We start from the raw sequence: 20,333 nt of genomic DNA, 5'->3' as shown, positions 1-20,333 counted from the left end.
ACATTGTAAATATAATTTGCATGCTTTTCAGGGAAATTAAGCCCCGTATTGAAGCATGCCGTCCCTTTTTTTTTTTTTTTTTTTTTAACTTTTCCTCTGCCCTCTTTGCTCAAAGCCATGTTTACAAAAACTGTGAAAGCAGGTGACGCTCTGCTTTGAGGTTCACTGACATGCCAGCTTACATGCCATATTTGTATGAACATATTTTTGACAGCAAATATTTAATGCTAGAACATGATTTTTGGTAGAGGGTGAGCATAATGATATCTTTTAGTTTGGCTTTTTTTTTTTCTTCTGTGCATGATGCCTTAAAATGTGTACAAAAAAATAACACAAATATTAAAAGAAATCTTTTATTAAAAAAGGTCCTCCAATGTCGAATTTGCACTCTTTATTTAAAGGATGAAAATAAAGGTAGAAATACTATTTTCTACCGATAACTCAGAAGTAGACATCCCACAAAAACATGGTGAATTATGTAAAAGGACAAGTTATGTCTCATGTACTTACATATTCTTAATGGTGGCAGGTTTTTATTTCCTGTTGTTTTACTCGTACATGTGATGGAAGTGGAGCAGATTAAAATGGCTGAAAATAAATGAAAACATTTCCTGTAAATCTTAAAATTGTTCAATGTTAAGATTCATGCATGGGAAATGAGGCAATTGTGTCAAATTCCAGACATAAACCCTTGTGTTTTTTTTGGATTTTATCTGACTAGATAAAGTAACCTGCAGCATAATGCTGCCACCAGTTATGTGCTACTTTGTGTACACATCCAGATTCAAAGAAAAAGTTTGATTTTGACGCATATAAATGAGTTGAATCAATATAACAAAAATCTAAAGTTCAAGTTCTATAAATTAAGATTTTCCTCTTCAAAAGAGTCTCAAACCTTTAGTTTTGGTCATGGTGAATGATTGTTGGAACATGTCCTGATAACCAAATAAAAGGGGCATCATCACAATGAGTCAATCATAAAAACAGTTATAAAATGTGACCAAATCCAGAAACTAGATTTTATCTAGGATAAGAGCGCCCTCTGCTGCATTTTGGCAGGCATGACTGCTGCAATGCACCAAGTATGTTTGTCCTCAGAACCTTCAGCACTTTGACTGCGGTTTCTATCAGGACCCATGAGAGGGTTGCGCCTTCCCAGCAGAGCTCAGCTCTTAGACTGACTGCTTTTAAAAGCGTTTGAGTGTCATTTCGAAATCGTTTGTGAGTTTCTAAGCGTCTGAGTGTCCCATAAAGAAAATGTTTGCAATGCCGCTAAAACATTTTCTTGGGCAAGTTTTCGCCGCTACGCATCAAGGCAGAATATTAAGTCAGTGTGGGAGCATGACTTTGAAAACAACAAAACCCTACAGCGCTTCGACGGGTGGCGAAGACGCGGGGACAGGTAAGAGTGTGCAATAGCGTAATGAGAACTGTAGGTGGCAACAGAGGACACCGTGATGACACTGCAGAAGAAGGCTCTGACACACCTGTAGCTCATTTGACATTAAATGCAGAAATCTAGAGAGGGATGGAAACTGCAAAAATAACACAAATTGAAGGATATTGTGAGTTACAATATCAGCTACTTCATCATGCAATGTAAGTACGGAATGACTACCCTCAGATTTTTGTCGTGAAAGTTGTTGAAAATTGACCAGTGAGACTTTTAGAAAAAGATGTATGTTTTCTGAGCGCGGCTATCAACTTTTCCATTGCTAATAATATTAATAAATCATTTGTTTAAAGTAAACAAACGGAAACTCCCTCAACGTAAATACTAATTCTAATTTTAGGATTTTTTTTTTTAAATCCGTTTGTTGATGGTTTTGTCTGATTTTTAAAATAATAGTAAGTCCACTGTAGAGACGGGTGATGTAGACTAAAAATGTCTGATATTTAGTATCACAAAGGCAAAAATAAATAAAGAAATAAAAGAATAAAAACCGCCATGATCTTTTTGGTAATAAATCTTGCACTGCAGTTAAGACTGGTTTCACAATCGCAGAACAGACCCGTTATAGAAAAGGCTCCTTCATTACACAAGTCACGTTAAGAAGTGGTACAACTGCTAAACAGAACTAAATAATTTTATCATATGTTGAAACGTGAACTAAGAATGTATTGATTTTCTGAACTAGCAGCAGAAAAGTAGTTGAAATAAATACTAATGTGTCAATTACACTGTCAGATTTTATGGTTTACTGACGATCTCAATTGGTTTCTTTTTAACACATGATTGCTAACTGCAATATTTTGTTCCCTAGTGTAAGTGAAATGTTAACTTATTCATTCCCAGTTTGCAAAGTTTCCAGGAGAAAATGTATGCAGTTTGTATTGTTAAATGAAACATTGAGAATATGAAGATGAGATCATATATTTGAATCTTGCATAACTTTGATTAATTCCTAGAACTCAGTGTACAGATATAGGGTGTAGCATAGATCTTCGGAATAGAGGAATATATAACATTTAGCTGTTTGCAACTATCACAAATTTTCCATTTTCCATTGTTTTTATATCATTTTGAGATACATTGCTTTTAATACTACTTGTGATTCTTTACATATGCTTTTTTTTGTCTGTTTTTTTTGTTCAGAATTTCACTTTAAGGCATGATGCAAAAGTTCCCTCCAGTGTTTCTGCCACAAAATGTTCCTGAAATAAAACTGCAAACAACGTCCCACAGAGGTAGTTAAGATGCGGTTCACTTCCTTGGAGCTCGCTCAGCTCTGTGTAATTACCGTGTTTGTTTAAGGTGTAGCAGAGTCGAAAGCTCGCCTGAGACAAATTGCCTTTGCATTTCATCCTCCACTGGGTTTGGTTTAGCAGTCTGTGTCAGCGTCTCTCACGCATCCAGTCGCTTTGTTTCCCTGGCCTCGTCTCCTCTGGAGGCAGCGTCCTGTGGGTGTGGGAAGCAGCTGGAATCCCTGGGATGAACCTAAACAATGTCAGGTCGGCTGCCTGGTCCAACCTCGAGCCACGATACGTAGCGCACATAAACACAACTCACACCAGCGCAGACATCCTCCTCCCAAGTGTTGAGACCCATATTGTTTTTTTGTTTTTTTCAGTCTGTGCATCTCACACGCAGTCTGTCATTGGCTGCAGGTCAGACCGTGGTCTCAGAGCGAAGGGGATCCGTGGTTACCGTGGCAATAAACCGACCAGAGGTGCGTAACGCGGTGAACCAGGAGACAGCGAGTCGTCTGCTGGATGAGCTGCAGGCCTTCGACAGCGACCCTGACTTGAACGTGGCTGTTCTGCATGGGATAGGTAAACAATGCTAGTAAAATCTTGAGTCTCTGCTTCATGTCAGTCAGAAAAAGATTCATAACTTTTTGCTTTTCTTTTTGATTTTAAAATTGTGTATTTGTTGTCATTTGCTACCAAATTTATACCGGACAGAGAAAAAGTGTAAAGCCTGAGACGTTCAAAAGGTAAAAATGAAAAAGAAAAATCTCCGACTGGCTGTTCTGAAACTCCTCCTTCTTCCCTTGTTTTGCACAGAAAGCATAAAAGGTGCTATATGAAGATACTTATGTGGCTAAAAAAATATTTGTTTGTAACCTTTATTTCACCAGGAAGAGAAACTCATTGAGATTAAAAATCTCTTTTTAAAAGTGTGCTGTGCTATACAACAGCAAGAAAAGATAAAACCAAGACAATTTCAACCTTTAAAACATTTTAATGACAGAAATATTATTGGTTCAAGTAAAGAGCATTTGCTCTTTTGTATAAATATGGATACATTTTTTTTCCACATCTCTCAGATTATAGATATTTAATATCTGTCCTTGTTGCAAACTTTATCTGTCTTAGAAAAAAAATTTCCATTTTAGCATTACTTCTGAAAAATAATCACAAGTTAACACTCTAGACTGGAGCTCTTTTCTTGACTTCAGAAACAAGCAAACAGGAAATTTACACAAGCAAAACCCATTTCAAGTGTTTTTTTAACACTTGCACCTTTCAGTGAACTGTACTGAATTTACACAAGTTGCATCGGTTTACGGCAATACAACAAAAGCGCTGAACTTCATGCAGCTCTGAAAACTAAAGCATCTTCTGTTTCCATCATCCTCAAAATGCTTGGACGGGAATGCCCAGAAAACCCAGACCGTGAACACAAACACCTGCGAGGTGACCTGCCCTGCTGGACCAGGATCAGGTCACAGCTCTAATCATAGCACACGGTGCGTAAACGCCTTCCCCCAGTGGAAACATCGTCTTCGGCCGGGGACCAGCCTGTGTGAGGTGTGTGCCGTGGCCTCAAACTGTATAATTTGTTGCCTCTCCACACGATGGCTGCAGACGGATCTGGTCTACGTAGCGGCTCGCTTTAAACGGGCAAAAGTCAGCCTTGCGTTTCAGCGATCACACCCCACATTTCTGTCAGCGGGCTATCATCCGCTGCTGCTCCATCACGAGAAGCCGGCCGACCCCTCGGTGGTGATTAGCAGCGCCTCGGTGCCGTAAAACGACAGGCAGGGAGGTTCCAGCGTGGATGTAATGTTTCTGCAAACATACGGAATCCATTTAGGTCAAATTAACACTGACACAGTCACTCTCTCAGCCCGCTCATTTTTCTTTTCTTTTTTTTACTTATGAAGTTGAGAGTAATTGCTTTCAGCAGGGGTTGAATTTGCTGGGACGTTTGTTTTGATGATTTCACGTTCAGGTTTCTGGGAGTAGCTTTTTAGCCAGGTAAGCTTTGGATTCTGTGTCAGCTGTGTTGCTTACCATGACTAAAAGGCCGTAGCAGATGCTAACTGGGTAAAGCAGCACTGGCGTCACATTAAATGAACGCAGAAAGTGGCAAATTGTTTAAGATATCATTTTGTTGTACTTTGATCATTTATAGAAACAGTAGTGAATATCGATGACATTTAAGGTAATGGCTTCAAAGATCGTCACATATTCTTATTTTAAACCTAATATTAAGCCTCATCAATAAAGTGAATTACTTTCTACTTTAACATATTGGCTCTGAGCCACAAATGCAATATCAAGAATTCGATGTCGAAGCTGCTATTGTTTTCCTGTCCTGATGAGCCAAACTGAATTAAACGTTAAAGAACTCTATTGTCTTGTTCAGTCAGACGCTTTTATTTTAGTTGCTGTGTCAAATAGTTTGGCAACTCAATCTAGGAGCCCGAATTGTTTTGATAAGCAGTAGATGCTTTTATCTAAAGAAACGTACACTTATGTGGGCCTCTTTGTCCGGTTCGACTTCAGTCTGTTTGCTGGGGAAGTTGGGGATCAAGATAACAAGATAGCGATTCAGCTCTGGACAGGAGTTAAATCATTTTGTACAAGAGCAGCATTATGCTGTAGGATTCAGGATTAATGTAGGGAAAATCCCTCACCACCTGCTCCAGATGTGGCATAAACTACCACTCTATAGCCAGAATTAATGTCATAATATTCAAAGTTTTCATCTTGGTGGATTTTTTTCATATTCACTTGCGATTCAACAACACAATTTAATGTATTTTATATCACAGACCAGGAGTCGACAAACTTTTAAATTCTAAGAACCGCTTTTGAACTCGCTGCTATGAAATAAAAATTTTCTAGAGCCACAAAGCAAGATGGATTTTATTAATGTATACCAAATAAACAGTTTTATTTTAAAAGCTGAGATAATTAAACTACAATTATTATTACTAAATGATTAGATGTATCGTACTGTCGCGACATTGTGGTAATAACTAATATGTAGAAAACATACTTTATGAAAGTCACACAATACTGTTTTAAAGCATTACTGCAAAGTGGAAGGAAAACTACGTGGGTTTCACAATCTGAAAAAGTATGGCAGGCATTTTTTATGCACAAGATCCCCCAATGTGAGACATAGTGACGTTAGCAAGCTCTCTTTAGCAGAATCGGGGAAGCTGCTCCGAAGACAGATGAAGGTAAATGCAGATAAGTTGTGAAAGAAAACCTTTTGAGGCTGAGACTGCAGTTTAACCTTCCAGTTGTACAAAGACCCCTACCATCCAATCAGAGCTTGCATGTCTTAGTTCAGATCAAATTATATTAACTTATCAAAATGACCCAGTCAAAGTCTAGAACTAAATGTAACTGAGAATCGGTGGACTGAGTCGCTCTCCGTCTAATGTGGCTGAGCTTGAACTTTTTGTCAAAGAAAGTTGACGGACTTCTCTTCCTTTGAGGTGTAAAAACCGTCTACAACCTGTTGACTGAGGAGGGTTGAACACAAATGTGAGCCACACTTGGCAGACTTTATGTGCAAATAAAATAACCACGAGTCTTACTCCTTCCACTTCCTTCCACTTTGTATTGGTCTATTGTGTAATCTCCCCATTCAATATGTCTGCTGTTGTAACATACCGAAATATATATAAAAAAAAAAGGTTCAAAGAGGTATAAATAGCACTGCAAATTAGACTTTCACGGCAGACGTCTCATTTGTTTTTATTGTGCGTGTAAAATGATCATTTTACACGTTTAAATGACATTAGTCTGCCCTCATAATGCATCATCTCCTACACGATTGTGTCACATTTTCTGTGCTGATGTCTTGTGAATAAAAGCGCGCAGCTCTTGCTCTTCACGTTTCTTTAAACGGTCTGACTGGCGTAGGACGCTCGTTTCCAGTGCTGCTCCCATAAACAGGATGACACACAGTTTTTCCTCCAACAACCCAACGCTGACCCACAGCTGTAATCAGAGCTCCCAGTTGATGGGTGTTGCTGGCACATGTGTTCATTACGATCATTCTCATTACTGTCACATTACAGAGAGAGGAGGATTTTATGAGTCCCTGCCTTAGACAGTGACATAGTATTTGTTTGCCTCTTGGGCAATGTTGTAATTACCACATGAACCCAGTGGAAGAGACCTGTGGCTGCACTGCATTACTTGCCCATTAATGAGAGTATGATGCATGTGAGCACATGCACGGTCTGCGCCTATGCATTGAATTTACATCCTTCAGGGAAGGAGGAGGATTTGTGTGCCAGCGAGCCAAAAGAAAGCGAGCTGCAAGCCAAATTGCAGCCTTTTTTTTTTCTTTCTTTCTTCCTCATCATTTTCCCTTCCTCTCTTGCCATACTTTGTAATTTTGCGGTCTCTTCCAGGAGGGAATTTCTGCGCTGGTTATGATCTGAAAATGCTGGCCAATCAAAAAGCCCCCCTTAAATTGGAGCAAGATGTCACAAAGGGTCCTGGCCCAATGGTGAGCAGAGCTCGGTTTGTGATTGCATGTGTGTACTTGTGAGGTTTACATCTACATTTCAATGTCATGTAAATCTGTAATCATGTAAATCGTAAAATCTAAAACCAGAAGTTCAGGCTGCTAGTAATTGTTTTTATTTTAAAATGTTTGAGAGAGCAGGTAGTTAGGAACATTTTTGTTTTAAGTAATAAAGTAGAAGAGATGCCTCTGGTACTCCTCTGCTACTGCTGGGTATGGGTTACAGTGACTGCCAACATTTGTACCTTTTGTTTTTTTGACATTATAGCCACAAACTTCCATTGAATTTATGTTTGGGTTATGTTATTGAGAACACAAAGTAGAGAATAATTAAGATGTTGAGTAAAATCTTAAAGGTGTGATGTGCATTCATATTCTGCCCACTAATTATTATATGGAGCAACTTTTTTGCAATTACAGCTGCAAATCTAACTAATCTAATCTCCAATAATGTGATGGTCTTTACACTGACTACTTGGAAGAGAACAACAACAAAAAAAAACAGAAAAGAGAACAAATTGATTTCTCATTATGATATCAATGTTTCAGTTCTATTTGTTTCTAAGAGCTAAATTATTCGCTCATTGATGCCACTCACTATTTAGGAAACGTGTGTCCTTGTTCCTTTTCTTCTTCTACTCTCTCTTCCCCGTCGTTTTCTTAATCAGCTGCGAGTTTGGCGCCACTGTCTGACCAGAAGTAGCATTGCCCTGGACAGGCTTTCTGTTTGGATTGCCAAGTATTTAACTCCATCTTCTCTGTCATTCCCACAGCACAATCCTGCCACCACCATGTTTCAGCCACACATACACAGGGGCTGAAAACAAATCCGAGCCACCATTTTCATATTTTTATTTATTTAAAAAAAAAAATAAGAGCCAAAAATAGTTTTTCTTCCTCTTTATATTTATTTTCTCTGTTGTTTCAGTCTTGCATAAAAGGTTTGTGGTTCTAACTTGCAAAAGATAAAAATGGGTTAACGAAAACCCAAGCAGTTTACTGTAGCTTCATGCTCTCTTGCAAACAGTTGGTATGGATTAACAATCTAAATATTATACAGTAACATTTTTATGGAGAAATACAGTCTCCATAAAAATGCTTGGCCTGTGTGTTGCTGTAGGTGGTTGGGATTGAGTGGACCTCCTATGCAGAACATGAGACCTCATACAGGAAAAACAAACGGCTTCATTTGTTCAGCTGTGGTCAAAACTCGAATCCTCTTGTTCCTCATTTGTTTGACAGTCTGAGAAATGAATTAGAAAATGAAGCCTGGAACGTTTTACCGAGCAGCGTTACGAGCATAAATCGCTGTGAAGTGGTGATAATACGCACTCCTTGTTTACTCTGTTTACATCCTGCATGATGACTTCAGTCGTTTGGATCGCCATGCAGCATAACGACGTCCTGCGTATGTGCGGGGTTGACTGATCCAGCCGTTTCCTCCAGGGCCCGTCGCGTCTGCAGCTGTCGAAGCCGCTGATAGCGGCTGTGAGCGGCTTCGCTGTGGCTGGAGGGTTGGAGCTGGCCCTGCTGGCTGACCTGAGGGTGGTGGAGGAGAGCGCCGTCATGGGGGTCTTCTGCCGCAGATTTGGTAGGTCGCTCTCTGCCCTATAGGCCTAATTGAGATTTGATCATTAATTTTGAGCTTTTATAACATGTGCAATAACATCAGGTCTGCTCACTTACTTATGCGGGTTGCTTTTACTGCAGCTTGGTTTTGGCAGAAGTAGTTTTCCCATATTCTGCTCTGGCCTAGTAGTACGGACAACATCCACAGTATGTGACAAAACTCCTAGAATGATTTATCTGTCAAACTCAAGTTTGTTCAGTCCAGTTGGAGTCTGCTGTGACTCCAATGGTCATTTTATCTGTATTTTTGTCCAGAAATATGTGATGACCAGTCATCTGACTTCCCAGTGGTTGATCCTACACTCATTTCAACTGGATTATTTCTTTCTTAAATATTTATTGTCAAAAGTTTTGAACGTTTACCTCAGAGTGAACTCTGCTCTTAACCAGTGATAAACCAGACATGAAGTAAATTGTCCTTCAGATTTGACCTGGCCAGTGTTGCCCTGTGCAGCCAGTTCAGCCATCCATCTTAGTTCATAGGACTCTGTCCTGTATATTTAAGAGTGAACAAACTTCCAGAGTTTCCTGTTTCGAAAACAACATTGTTCACCAGCTACAATGCGTTTTTATTTTCTTAAACAGAAGGATAAGGCCAAAGTCATCACAGGGTGGCTTTCCTCTGGAAATGGATATCTCTGCAAACGGCCAAGAAGTTGCAGATTAATTTTACTTTGATGCTGCTTATTTTAGTCTCAGATGCTGCTGCTGCTACACAGTAACTCTCATTGTTGCACATTGTGAAGCGTTTTTTGTTCTGGCAAGATCAAGCTAGTTCTTTGGCCCATTTCTGACCAGTTGGATGTACTTTGATGCTATGTCTCTTGAATTGTCAGAAAATGGGCAAAGAGCGAGTTCCTCTGCCCCTTTTCTTCCAAGACAGCTTTAGCTTTCAGTCTCACAGTTAATCAGCATTACTGTGTGCTTTTGACCATGCTGCAATAGTTTAAAGGGCAAAAACCCCTATTAATGACTTTTCTTAGGTAATAACAAAACACATTTTCTTAGGTGTCACTAAGTATTCCTCCTAAAGTCAAACTAATCTTTAAGCCTTTCAAGCAGCTCAGGAATCTTGTTTTAGCCTTTTCTTTATGGTAGGTATTGGGTTTTGTTTGATGGAAAAAAATATATAAACGGGCATTTCTCAGTTGTGTGTTGATAAACTTTACCAATCTAGGGAAACTCTCCTAAATTAAACTGTGTTCCTTAAAAAAAATCAACACTGATGTTCATATTTTTATTTTTTTTTCTAGTTTTAGTAGAACTTGGCATCTTTCAGTTCGATTCTAGAAATGTTCAAATGTTGTATGTTTTTCTCATCTTACGATACCTGACTCCAAAAACAACCGTCTGTTTTCTTTGCATCCAAACATTCATCATCCGTCTCCTCGTGCCAGGAAGTCGACTTTGTTTCTATTTTTCAGCGTCGTTACTATGTCCTCTGTTATCACTACAGCCTCCTCGTGTTTGTGCGCAAGGACAGGGCCTCCAAGCGATAACGATGGCGACCGTGACCTTTTGGCTTCATGGCCACAGTCTGCTGGGCAGCTTTGATAAGTAGAGGAGGAAACGACCAACTGCCAGGTTTCCACAGCGTAGCCAAGCAGGGCTTACGGGTTATTTGTGTCACAATTTCCTTATAAACATTTTCCCTTTTTGGCATTTTTACTGGTGAGGCTTGCTGCCTGACTCAACTATACTTCTAAAACATGGAGTTTTCTGTTGTAAACACACACAGAGCTGATCCGGATTCCCCCCCACAAAAAACCCCGTCCTGCAATTCAGCGTGTAAAGAGCGGCTTCACTTCCCTTCAGCAACTCTTCCATAGGTTTTAGCTATGCTTCTAGAGGGCTTGAAATATAACCAGGGTGTTTATAAATACAGCTTTTTACTACAAATTACAGAGAGTACTAGACTTGGAGTATAAACATGAAAAACTTTTCATTTGGAGCCTGTAATTTAACAGGAGAGCGTCCTGGCAGAGCTCTGAGTCTTTTGTGTTAAGTGTTGTCACTTTCCAGTTTAAGAGACATCATGGGGGCTTCTCAGTTTTATTACTTAGCATTTTTCACTTGTATTACTTTGTCATTTAAGTTAGTGGAACATATAGAAATTAATTTGAACAAAAAAATACACTAAATTGGATTTTTCTGCACCATTTCTTGGCTTGAAAAAAATCTAATCGCCTCCCACAGTGAAATAGATTTACAGAGAGCATTTGTTTAAGCTCTTATTAGACATGACATCCGATTATTTCCTAACTTAACCAATTTATAGTCTCGATTCAATCAAATATATATGTGTGTGTATATATATATATATATATATATATATATATATCCAGGTATTGCTTTTTGGAAAATGAACAGAGTGTACATCTTAAAATTACTATTCATTAAGTTTACATATCTGTACCACCATTTCAGCTACTTGGTTGGAGAGAAATGTTTGAAACTTCAGAGCATATTAGTGCAGGTTTATTCCTCTCTATCTACAAACGCTCAGCAAGTCCAGTGTCTTCCATCAGCTCACAACTATGTCAGGCAGGGAGAAATGTTGCTGCGGTTTTTACATATTAAGTTGCACATTTCTCCCCCAGTGATTAATTTTCTGGTGTGTCATTGCCTCACATTTTCAAGGCTTATTTGTCAACACGTTTGAGTTGTTTCCTCCAGCTAAGTTAAAACTGCTGTTATGTCTTTTTTATTTGATGCTACAGTTAAGAACGGTTATTACTTTTTCGCTCAGGGCTGTGCATATCCATGAACATTTTCTGCAAAGTTTAACCTTGCACAACTGACGTCTTAACTTTTCAACTCGGACGACGGTTTTCTTTAGATGAAAATATAGATAAAGGGACATTAGAAGAATTTAATGAAGCAGAACAAGACAAACGGAGGATTTATAAGACAAAAAAGAATTAACTTTGTTTTAAGCCAATTTAAACGACTTAAAAAAAATCCCTCTATCAACAAAGGCATTGCTGTTCTTCAGTTTATTTAAAGATTCAGTGTCTCTTAGCCATTATTTCCTTTTAATGGACAGATTCTGTAACCGATTTTGGGTAGGGCACAGATGGCGGTCGCCTGAGGGAATCCCTGGTGGCTTTGGAGTTGAAAACCCCTCAGAGACGCGCTGTGCTCCTCTGATGTGGGCCAATGGCTACCACAAGGATTTGACAGTTTTCTGGCATGGTATTGGCTGCCGAAACCTGTGGCTTCCTGTCTGGGGCCCCTCGGCTATGCCAGAGAGGAAATGAGAAGGAGGAGAAGGTTGCATCACAGGAATCTGGTATTAGAGTCTACAGCTCTTTGAGTTCTCAGAGACCTAAATGAAAACCCACAGTGCTTTCTTAAATCTCCAATGTTATTTTGGCTCCTTAAACCAGAGGTACAAGTAAAGCAGGAAAAAAAAAACTGGCATATGAAAATGTAACTTAAAAGTTCTAATATTTCATTCAAGAACCCAAATCCTGGGGGGTTGTTCAAGGTTGATCCAGTGTCACTGCTTTGATTCTTTTTTTTTTTTTTTTGTGACTGAAAATGAAACCCTTCCAAAATACACACCACCTAATCTTGTGAATCCTTCGAGTCCCCGCTTCTTCTCCATTTCCCATCGTCAGCTCTAAGTCCCGTCTCCGTAGCTGCGCAAGACTGATGGAGAGGAAGAAAAGAAGCTGGGGTTTTGAACCAAAGTCAAACCGCAATCCAAGAGCTAACTTGAAATCAGCCAATCCAAACACCTGCTCAGAGAGTCTGAACCTGACCGACATAGTGCACCAATTACATCATCCGACTTCAAACCAGCTCTGTTTAATCTGCAGCCTTTTCCCTTCATGAAGAATGAATGAACAGAGCTGTCACGCTGATGTGTTGGGAATACAGACAGGGTTACAACTGCGTAAACACATGTGAGCATCACTCTTTCAAAAACATTCAGATTAAACAACTGAATTTACATTTGTCCAAAAGCAAAAGACCCTTCAAAATAAATTTGAATAAGCCTTAGCATGTAGTGCAGATATTGTGATAATTGCAATGCCTTCCTGTAAATTAGTTTTTATATTGCAGTCTAAGAGTTTTCATCATGTTAAAACTACAAAACTCAATGTATTTTGATGGGATTTTATGCCAAGCCAACACCAAGTATTGCATAATTATTTTGTGGAAGAAAAATCTTCAGTGGCTTGAGAGAGAACATTAGCCAACAAACATCATCATAAAGACCAATGAGGTTGGTGGAGGCTTACCGTTCAGGAAGAAATCAACCCTTAAAATGCAGTCAGGGTTGCAATGGAAGATGGAAGAGCCTAGTCAAAGTTCAGATGTGAGAATCTGTGGTGAGGCTTGAAAATGTATGATAGGAGATGCTTTCTAACCAATGTAATTGAGCTTGTGCTGCTTTGCTAAGAGGAATTGGGAAATGATTTAGTCTCTTGATGTGTAACAGTGGTAGAGTCATACCTCAAAAGATCTCCAGCTGTAATTGCAACAAAAGTTATTACTCTGGGGCTCTTAATATAAATGCTTGCCTCACTTCTTTGGGTGATGTAAAAACATTTGGAAACTATGCACTATTTTCCAAAGACGTGTAGCAATTTCTTACTATTGTGATTTGGTCTGACGCAAAAAAAAACAAAATTTTTTTTCCCATTGAAGCTTTTGGCTGTAACATGCACATGGAGTATGGGATGTTTGGGGGCCTCATTTTCATCCTCGTCGGTCAAAAGTCATGAAATCAAATTAAAAGTGTGGCACCCATCTCCGACCCAACCCGACTGAAATATTTTAATTGATTCCCAGCAAGCATTTCAAAGCTTCAAACTTCCGCCTGAAAGTCCGCTCTTTCGCCTCTGTCCATTTAGTCTGGAGTTATCCGGAAACCGTTAATCCACATCAAACTTAATCGCATTACCCTCATGGGAGGCCATTGTGGTAGGTTTAGCTTTGATGTGGTCAGGGTGCCAGCAGGACCAGGAGCCAGCTAGAGTCCCCGAGTGTGTCATGTTTCACAGCGTTCTTGCTTCATAAGTGTCTGTGGACTGGCGGATGTTTGGTTCCAGCTAATTCCCAGATAACCTTTTCTGTGAATTTCAGTGTTTTCAGGGAGATATTGCCAGTTAGATATTAATGGCTCGTGCATTGTGCTGCTTCCTCGGGGCTAGCGCATATCAAAGTGTGCAGAAAGCAGATAAAGCACAATGATTCTTCTTTTCTTCCAGACTTCTCCTTCATTCCCGTCAGATAAGCAGTGATGACCCCGTGCTGCAGGAAACAAGCTGCTTCTTACATGTGGTTATATAACAATAGGCTGTGCTGACTCATGTCCAACCTGGCAATAACAAGCCTCTGCTTTGACAGTAAACATATCTGAGTTTAAGACAAGATGGCTGCAGATTCCTTTCAAATGGGTTTGTGCATTACTGGGAAGTAAATGGTGAAACGTCATCTTATTTATCTTTCATTTGGATCACTAACGCAAAATGCCTCCTACCAAAACAAAACGTCTCCACCTTCAAATCAAACACAAAGTTTTTAGTCGGAAGCTGCTTCAAGGAGCAATTCACCATCGTTGCCAGTCTTATTATGTGTGACAAAGCAGAGGTCTGTCAAACAGCACCCGAGAGGCCGTACTATCAGAGAGACCGTGGGCGAGGAGGTGCAGGAGACGGCCGCGGAGGATAAGAAGGAAGATCATCCTTCCGTTTGCTGATAGCAGTGGTGCCAACAGCAGCACCAAAATCAGACAGACTGGAGGTCAACCTGCCTCTTTATCTCTTGGCCTTTAAGTCGGGCTTTGTCCTCCTTTGGCGCGCTCCACCCCCCTATGTGGAGTTGGAGCGAGCAGGCAGGTTTCTTAATGGACACCTAAGGCTAGCTTTAATACCCTCTGGTTAGAAACAAGAGATGTAGGCACAGAATTTTGCTTTAAAAACAGCTGACGTAATGTTTTTTTCTTGATACAGTTTAGGCCTCTTAGTACCATTTGAAGTGTAGTTGCTGACCATGTCTGTTCCTTTATGACCACAGTGTACCAGTGTTTCTTGATGGCTACTTCCAGCAGGATAATTCACATCTCTAACTGGATTCTTAAACGTGACAAAGAGCTGACTGTTGCCTAAAGACCTCCAGAGCCACCAGATCTTAATCTACTTCCTTTGGGAGGTCATAGTATGGGAGACGGGCATCGTGGTGTTGGACAAAGTCGAGATATTTGCAGGATGTTGTCATATTTGTAATGTCACATTTAAAAAAAAAATGTAATTGGCACAAGAGGCCCTTTATTGACAGTTACTAGATATAAAATAGGCAAAAGAAAGGTGGAGAAAAATGTGCAGCAAGGTTTGCAAGATCAGTCATTGAACCCAAGACGACCACGTCAAAGACTATAACCTCTCTAACTCTACTTCAGGTGTAGACAATCTAACATTTTGAACACTTGTGGGATCTATGCCACAACAAATTTGGGATCTCTAACGATAAAACAGATTCCAGCCTGGTTTTAGCAAGGCGCTCCTGATAAGCAGACTAGTAAGTTTTGATGAAGAGACCTAGATTCTTGCCTGATGGTTGAAAGCAAAGAAATTCATCGACTAGGGTGATGACTGAGGAGACGCAATATGTCTGCCGCTCAAGTATCAGAAACTCCAGCGTTTGAGAACTGTAAAAGTTTGTACTGTTGGACAATGAAATGGAAATCTGACAAGATTGAGATGATTTATGACCTGAGGCCACTGGATTACCACAGGTCTATTAATAACAAGAAGAGAGGAACCCAGTAAGGAGGTAACAGAAGTGTCCTGGACCAAATCCAACTCCATTACACATGCCTTTTTTATATTCCAGGGATCTGTGTAATTTGTATATTTAGCTAAAAACAAAAGAATTTAGGTAATATTGGTGCTATGTTCCACCTGCTCCAGGTGTTTATCTTCAAAGTCTGTGTAAAACACTTCTCTGATTACAATCAGCTGTAAAACTGGATGAAGTCTTGTGTTACCAACAGTGTGGAAACCCTCTTCAATCTGAGCTTGATCACAATCTTTTGTCAGCTTGCCACATGTATGGCAACAAACACAGAAAAGCATAAGTACAATCTGGTCACTTGTTACCGTTTCGCATGCAGAGGAGAAGAAAGAGGAAAATGCAACCTGAAGGGAAGCATGATGATGTGGGGTTATAGCAACATGTTCGACACATGTGCTCCCAATAAGGGGTGGTCAGATGGAATCAGTGACTTGGAGGAATTAGGGAGTTGGGATTGTGGTGTGGAACCGATCGGGAGAAAGTGTGCCAGTTCCAGCTGGTGCTCCTTAGAAATTAGGATAAATGCCAGAAGCTGACTGTTCCTTGCAGTGCACTCGCTCTTTCCTCCCAGCCCCGAGTCTCTGTGGGACGGGGAAATAATATATAATTAAAAACGTTTCCTGTGAGAATACCAGTGAGAAGTTTGAGCTCGTATGACCAGATGTAAAGAAAGTATAGGAGCGAAGCCATTTCAGAGCTTTGTTCCCACTGACATAAGCAACCTGCGTTTCTGCACTGCCAGGAGTATTAGATGATGCCCTTATTACACTCACACAGTGGCTTACCTTGTAGGGAATAGTTTACCTTATGTTTTTGTTCAGATTTTGAGTATATTCAGAATTTATTTTTACGGAAACATGTACTTTCATGCATGTACAAACTCCTTTTCATTTGACCAAATGCTATTTTTATGTAGGAATGGTTTAAATTAAACCTTCTTTTAACTTGTTAAAGTGGATTTGATCAGCAGTTTTTAAGGCTTTCTGAAATTATTTAATTTTTTTTTTTCCATCTTTTGACTGCTTTTTAGCTCATTTCAAGTAGACAGGAGGAGAAGATGTTTCATGTTTAAAAGCCTGTCTACACACATGAAGCCCCATGTTAAGCTCATCTAAAAATTGCATACACTTCTGGCAGATTTCAGTTTGAAAAATTTTAATTCAACAAAAATGTTCCATTGTGTCTGACAGGAAACGAGACTATAAACTGTGCTAAAGGAGTCATTGATTTTGAAAATTTTTTATTTGCATTTTATTTAAAAAAAAAAGGCACATAATTAAATCATACCCTTCTTAATGATCAATTGAAAAGTCTTTATTGGCATGGCAGCAAATGCTTCCTGTGGAGCTTTTCCATGTTTCCTTTGGTGTTTTGATCATGTATCTTTGAATATAGAATACCTCCTTGCCACCATCTTAATATTTAGCTCCCTCCACAGATTCTCTGTCAGATTAAAGCTGGGGCTCTTGCTGGGCTACTCTGAAATCTTATTTTTATTTACACTCAGATGGAGCATGCTGGTAGCTTCAAAATGTAATTAAATCCATATCTGAGTAATTTTTGGCTCAACTGTAGATCTCAAATGGTACAAATGGGATTTCAAGGTATTTTGGAAACTCTCTACTTCTGTTCATTTATTTGTTTGTATGCTTAAACCCTAATGGTTTTCTAGGAGTTCCCCTGATTGATGGAGGGACGGTGCGGCTTCCTCGCCTCATTGGTTTATCAAGAGCGCTTGACCTGATTGTGACCGGGCGGCCGATCGGGGCTCAAGAGGCTCTAGCCTTCGGACTGGCCAATCGAGTTGTTCCTGACGGTCAAGGTACTTAAAGTAGTTTGAATATGTCGCCTTACTTGCATGTAGTTTTTTTTTTCCAGATCTTAAAGAGGAAACATTTCGAACAAGTTTCTTGTTGAAAACTGGGCATTTATTTGAGCAAATTGAAACGTATTCTTAAAGATCTATCAGGGACGGAGCTGGAGTCCGAGGATTGATGTGTTGCATTAATGCCTGAAAGATCCAATCCAGTTTAAGGTTCTGTGTGCTCATTACGACTCCGTCTCTCATTCCCTCATCTCCCCGCTTTGGATGTCGCAGGATGATTAGCTAAATTCTTTCAGGAAGTTCTTCTACCCACAGTTTATCCGCAGCCTAATTGGCCCTGTGAAGGATAATCACTTAGCACACATTTAACATCAGAGGGAAAGGAAGAAGTAGCAGCTTCTAAACATACAAAGGAAGCATCAAAGTGTGCCATCAGCAGGTTTAGTGTTTTCCATAGGAGGGATCTGGTTTGGGTCCAGGGCTTTGATGTGGGTCAGGAGGTGTAGTGACGTAAAGCTAGGAACCCTCAGCCGCATTATGAGGAGTCTTTTCCTTTGTAACTCTTCATAAGCACTCTGCATGCATTTTCCTTCACATGCAGCCACGTTTGCCATTCCGCGCACACATACGTTGTGTTTGTGTGTCTAAGCTGCCGCAGTAGTTTTTGATATGCGCCATATGGGTAGTTTCCCAGGGCAGCATCAAACAAGGGTGTTCGGACAAATGCAATGTTAAAAAAAAAAAAAAAAAATAAAACCTCTCTGACAGTTGCACCTTTAGCAAGTTTACTATTGCTTTTATGTTTGTCCACTCAGCTGGGATTTGAGGCTACCCACATGCTTAAATCGTAGATGATTCTACCTGCTCTGTGCAGGAATGCTTTGAGTTTTGTCCTCCTCCAGAATTTAAATCATTTTCCCGCCTTTTGATTGATCGGACGGTCGCTCATGCAAGAGCTGCCACCGGTAAATTGATTCGCTTTGCGTTGCAATCACAGCGTTGCAGGCAGCTGTGCAGCTGGCAGAGCAGATCAGCTCCTTCCCTCAGCAGTGCCTGCGGACAGACCGCTCCTCAGCCATGTTCAGCTGCTACGACGCCCAGTCCTTCACACAGGTACTCTTCATTTCACACAGTCCACAGCAGCACTAGTGTTTAAATGACGGATCAGTTTCTCAGTTTACACCCAATTCAATGACTTCTGGTCCGTACAAAGAAACGGACAGAAGAAAGTTGTTCAAAGTTTTTAACACCTGATGGCGTCTTAGCATCAGAAATTCACCAAAAGGTCTGAGAGCAAAGGCGCCTAATCACACACATTATTTGCAATGAAATTTGATAACCATGCATGACATAAAATCCCAATGAAACGCTCTTTGTGATATTCTCCACTTGTATAATTTGAGTGTGGCACCTAAAATATAAAATCCTACAAAAATATTGCATCCGATTCATCCTTTTCGATTGCAGTTTTGGACACATTAAAGACGCTATGATGACTGAGATACTGCAAAGCTCCTGTTCTGATCTGAGATATTGGCCTGGGTGGTTTATGTAGATGAGTTTGTAAAAGTAGCTTTCTCCAGGATGTCTGTTCATCTTACATGTGGCAACCCCTGTTCTGAGTCATTTTTATTGGTTGAATTTTCCTCTTTTGCTCTGTCCAGGCCATGCAGTATGAATTTGATCACGGAGTCCAAGTCATCCAGGCTGAAGCGATTCCCGGGGCAATCCAGTTTTCTTCAGGATATGGAAGAGGAGGGAAATTCCCATAGCATTTCACATGTAGGAGGACTTATGAACTGTGACTTCAGGTGATCTCAGTCTATTGTTGCCACAAACTTGTGTTGCAGTCAATTGAATAATTACTGCTTTACAACATGCAAAAATCAAGAATATGAAACACAATGATGAAGTTTTGTAAAGATCAGTGCCGTATGCTTCGTATGGGAAATAAAATCTTCATTAATTGCATTATTTTCTGTATTAAAGTAGTAAAAAATAGCCCTGTAGTTCAGCTTTTTCTCCCCCCTCTCCCATTTATTCAAAACATATCAAATCATTTCTCAGAAATATTTGTGTGCTTAGCAAACCAGGACTTTAACAGATTACCACAAAACAAACCCAACACAAAGGACTAAAGTGGCTTCAAAAAGCATCAAACCTGCACCATCTTGTCACCGATTCCTTGAACTGATGTGAAAACCACTTGATAAGTCTGCTCGCATATCTGTGCAAGCTTGTGTGACTAAATCCGAAGTCCTCTTGTCGGATCTGTGCCAGGTGTAAACATTCCTGTGGCTACGAAGCGTAGGCTTTAGCTTCAGAGAAATGTGTGCAAATACATCGTACGTATGACGCTTATGGCTGTTTGCAAGTTTGAACTCTTTTTTTTTTTTTCTGTTTTTAATAAAAGTTTCACAAGAAGGTCTAAACCCCAAAGTGTACAGCAGTGAATGTCTATGTGGATGCACAGTTGTCTGGGTGATCCAGACACACACACGCAGAAAAACCTCATTAGGTTTAGGAGGTGTCCTGTCTAGACGCTGTGATGACAGGACACAGAGCTCCTGTTTAATGTTTCCTCCTCCCTCTGCTTCCAGTTCACCCAGCACACACACACACATCACCTGCTCCACCTCATGCCATGAACACACACTTGCAAACATGCTCAACTGATCAGCGTCAAATAAATATAGCAGAACTTAAGTGCTGTTTAAGTTCCTGTCAGTCTGGTCTGCTCGTTTATCTGGATCGCCGTGACAGCGACTGGGTCCGGGATCAGCTGCGACCCCTTTTTTTTTTTTTTTTTTACAATCCCGGCAATGTTTGTTTAATATGACACGACAAAGA

At 40.1% G+C, this 20,333-nt stretch overlaps 1 protein-coding gene across 6 annotated transcripts; it reads left to right on the top strand.

The window, feature by feature from the left end:
* Window positions 1-1,102: 1,102 nt before the first annotated feature.
* LOC106961461 (carnitinyl-CoA dehydratase) lies at window positions 1,103-19,907 on the top strand. 6 transcript variants are annotated; one of them, XM_015055207.1, is made up of 8 exons: window positions 1,421-1,599; window positions 2,597-2,688; window positions 3,109-3,273; window positions 7,107-7,204; window positions 8,669-8,813; window positions 17,331-17,480; window positions 18,481-18,596; window positions 19,148-19,907. In XM_015055207.1, the coding sequence occupies exons 2-8, from the start codon at window positions 2,613-2,615 to the stop codon at window positions 19,253-19,255; spliced, it is 858 nt and encodes a 285-aa protein (XP_014910693.1). In that variant the 5' UTR covers window positions 1,421-1,599; window positions 2,597-2,612; the 3' UTR covers window positions 19,256-19,907. The 6 variants fall into 6 exon arrangements, with proteins under 6 accessions (XP_014910692.1, XP_014910691.1, XP_014910693.1 ...); XM_015055206.1 differs by lacking the exons at window positions 1,421-1,599; window positions 2,597-2,688 and adding an exon at window positions 1,103-1,402; XM_015055205.1 differs by lacking the exons at window positions 1,421-1,599; window positions 2,597-2,688 and adding an exon at window positions 1,104-1,402 and having other exon boundaries at window positions 3,103-3,273.
* Window positions 19,908-20,333: the final 426 nt, after the last annotated feature.

Source organism: Poecilia latipinna, unplaced genomic scaffold, assembly GCF_001443285.1.
Source record: "Poecilia latipinna isolate Pla-1442-1.1 unplaced genomic scaffold, P_latipinna-1.0 Scaffold1303, whole genome shotgun sequence".
NCBI classification, from domain to species: Eukaryota; Metazoa; Chordata; class Actinopteri; order Cyprinodontiformes; family Poeciliidae; genus Poecilia; species Poecilia latipinna.
This window is presented reverse-complemented; position numbering and strand designations above follow the sequence as displayed.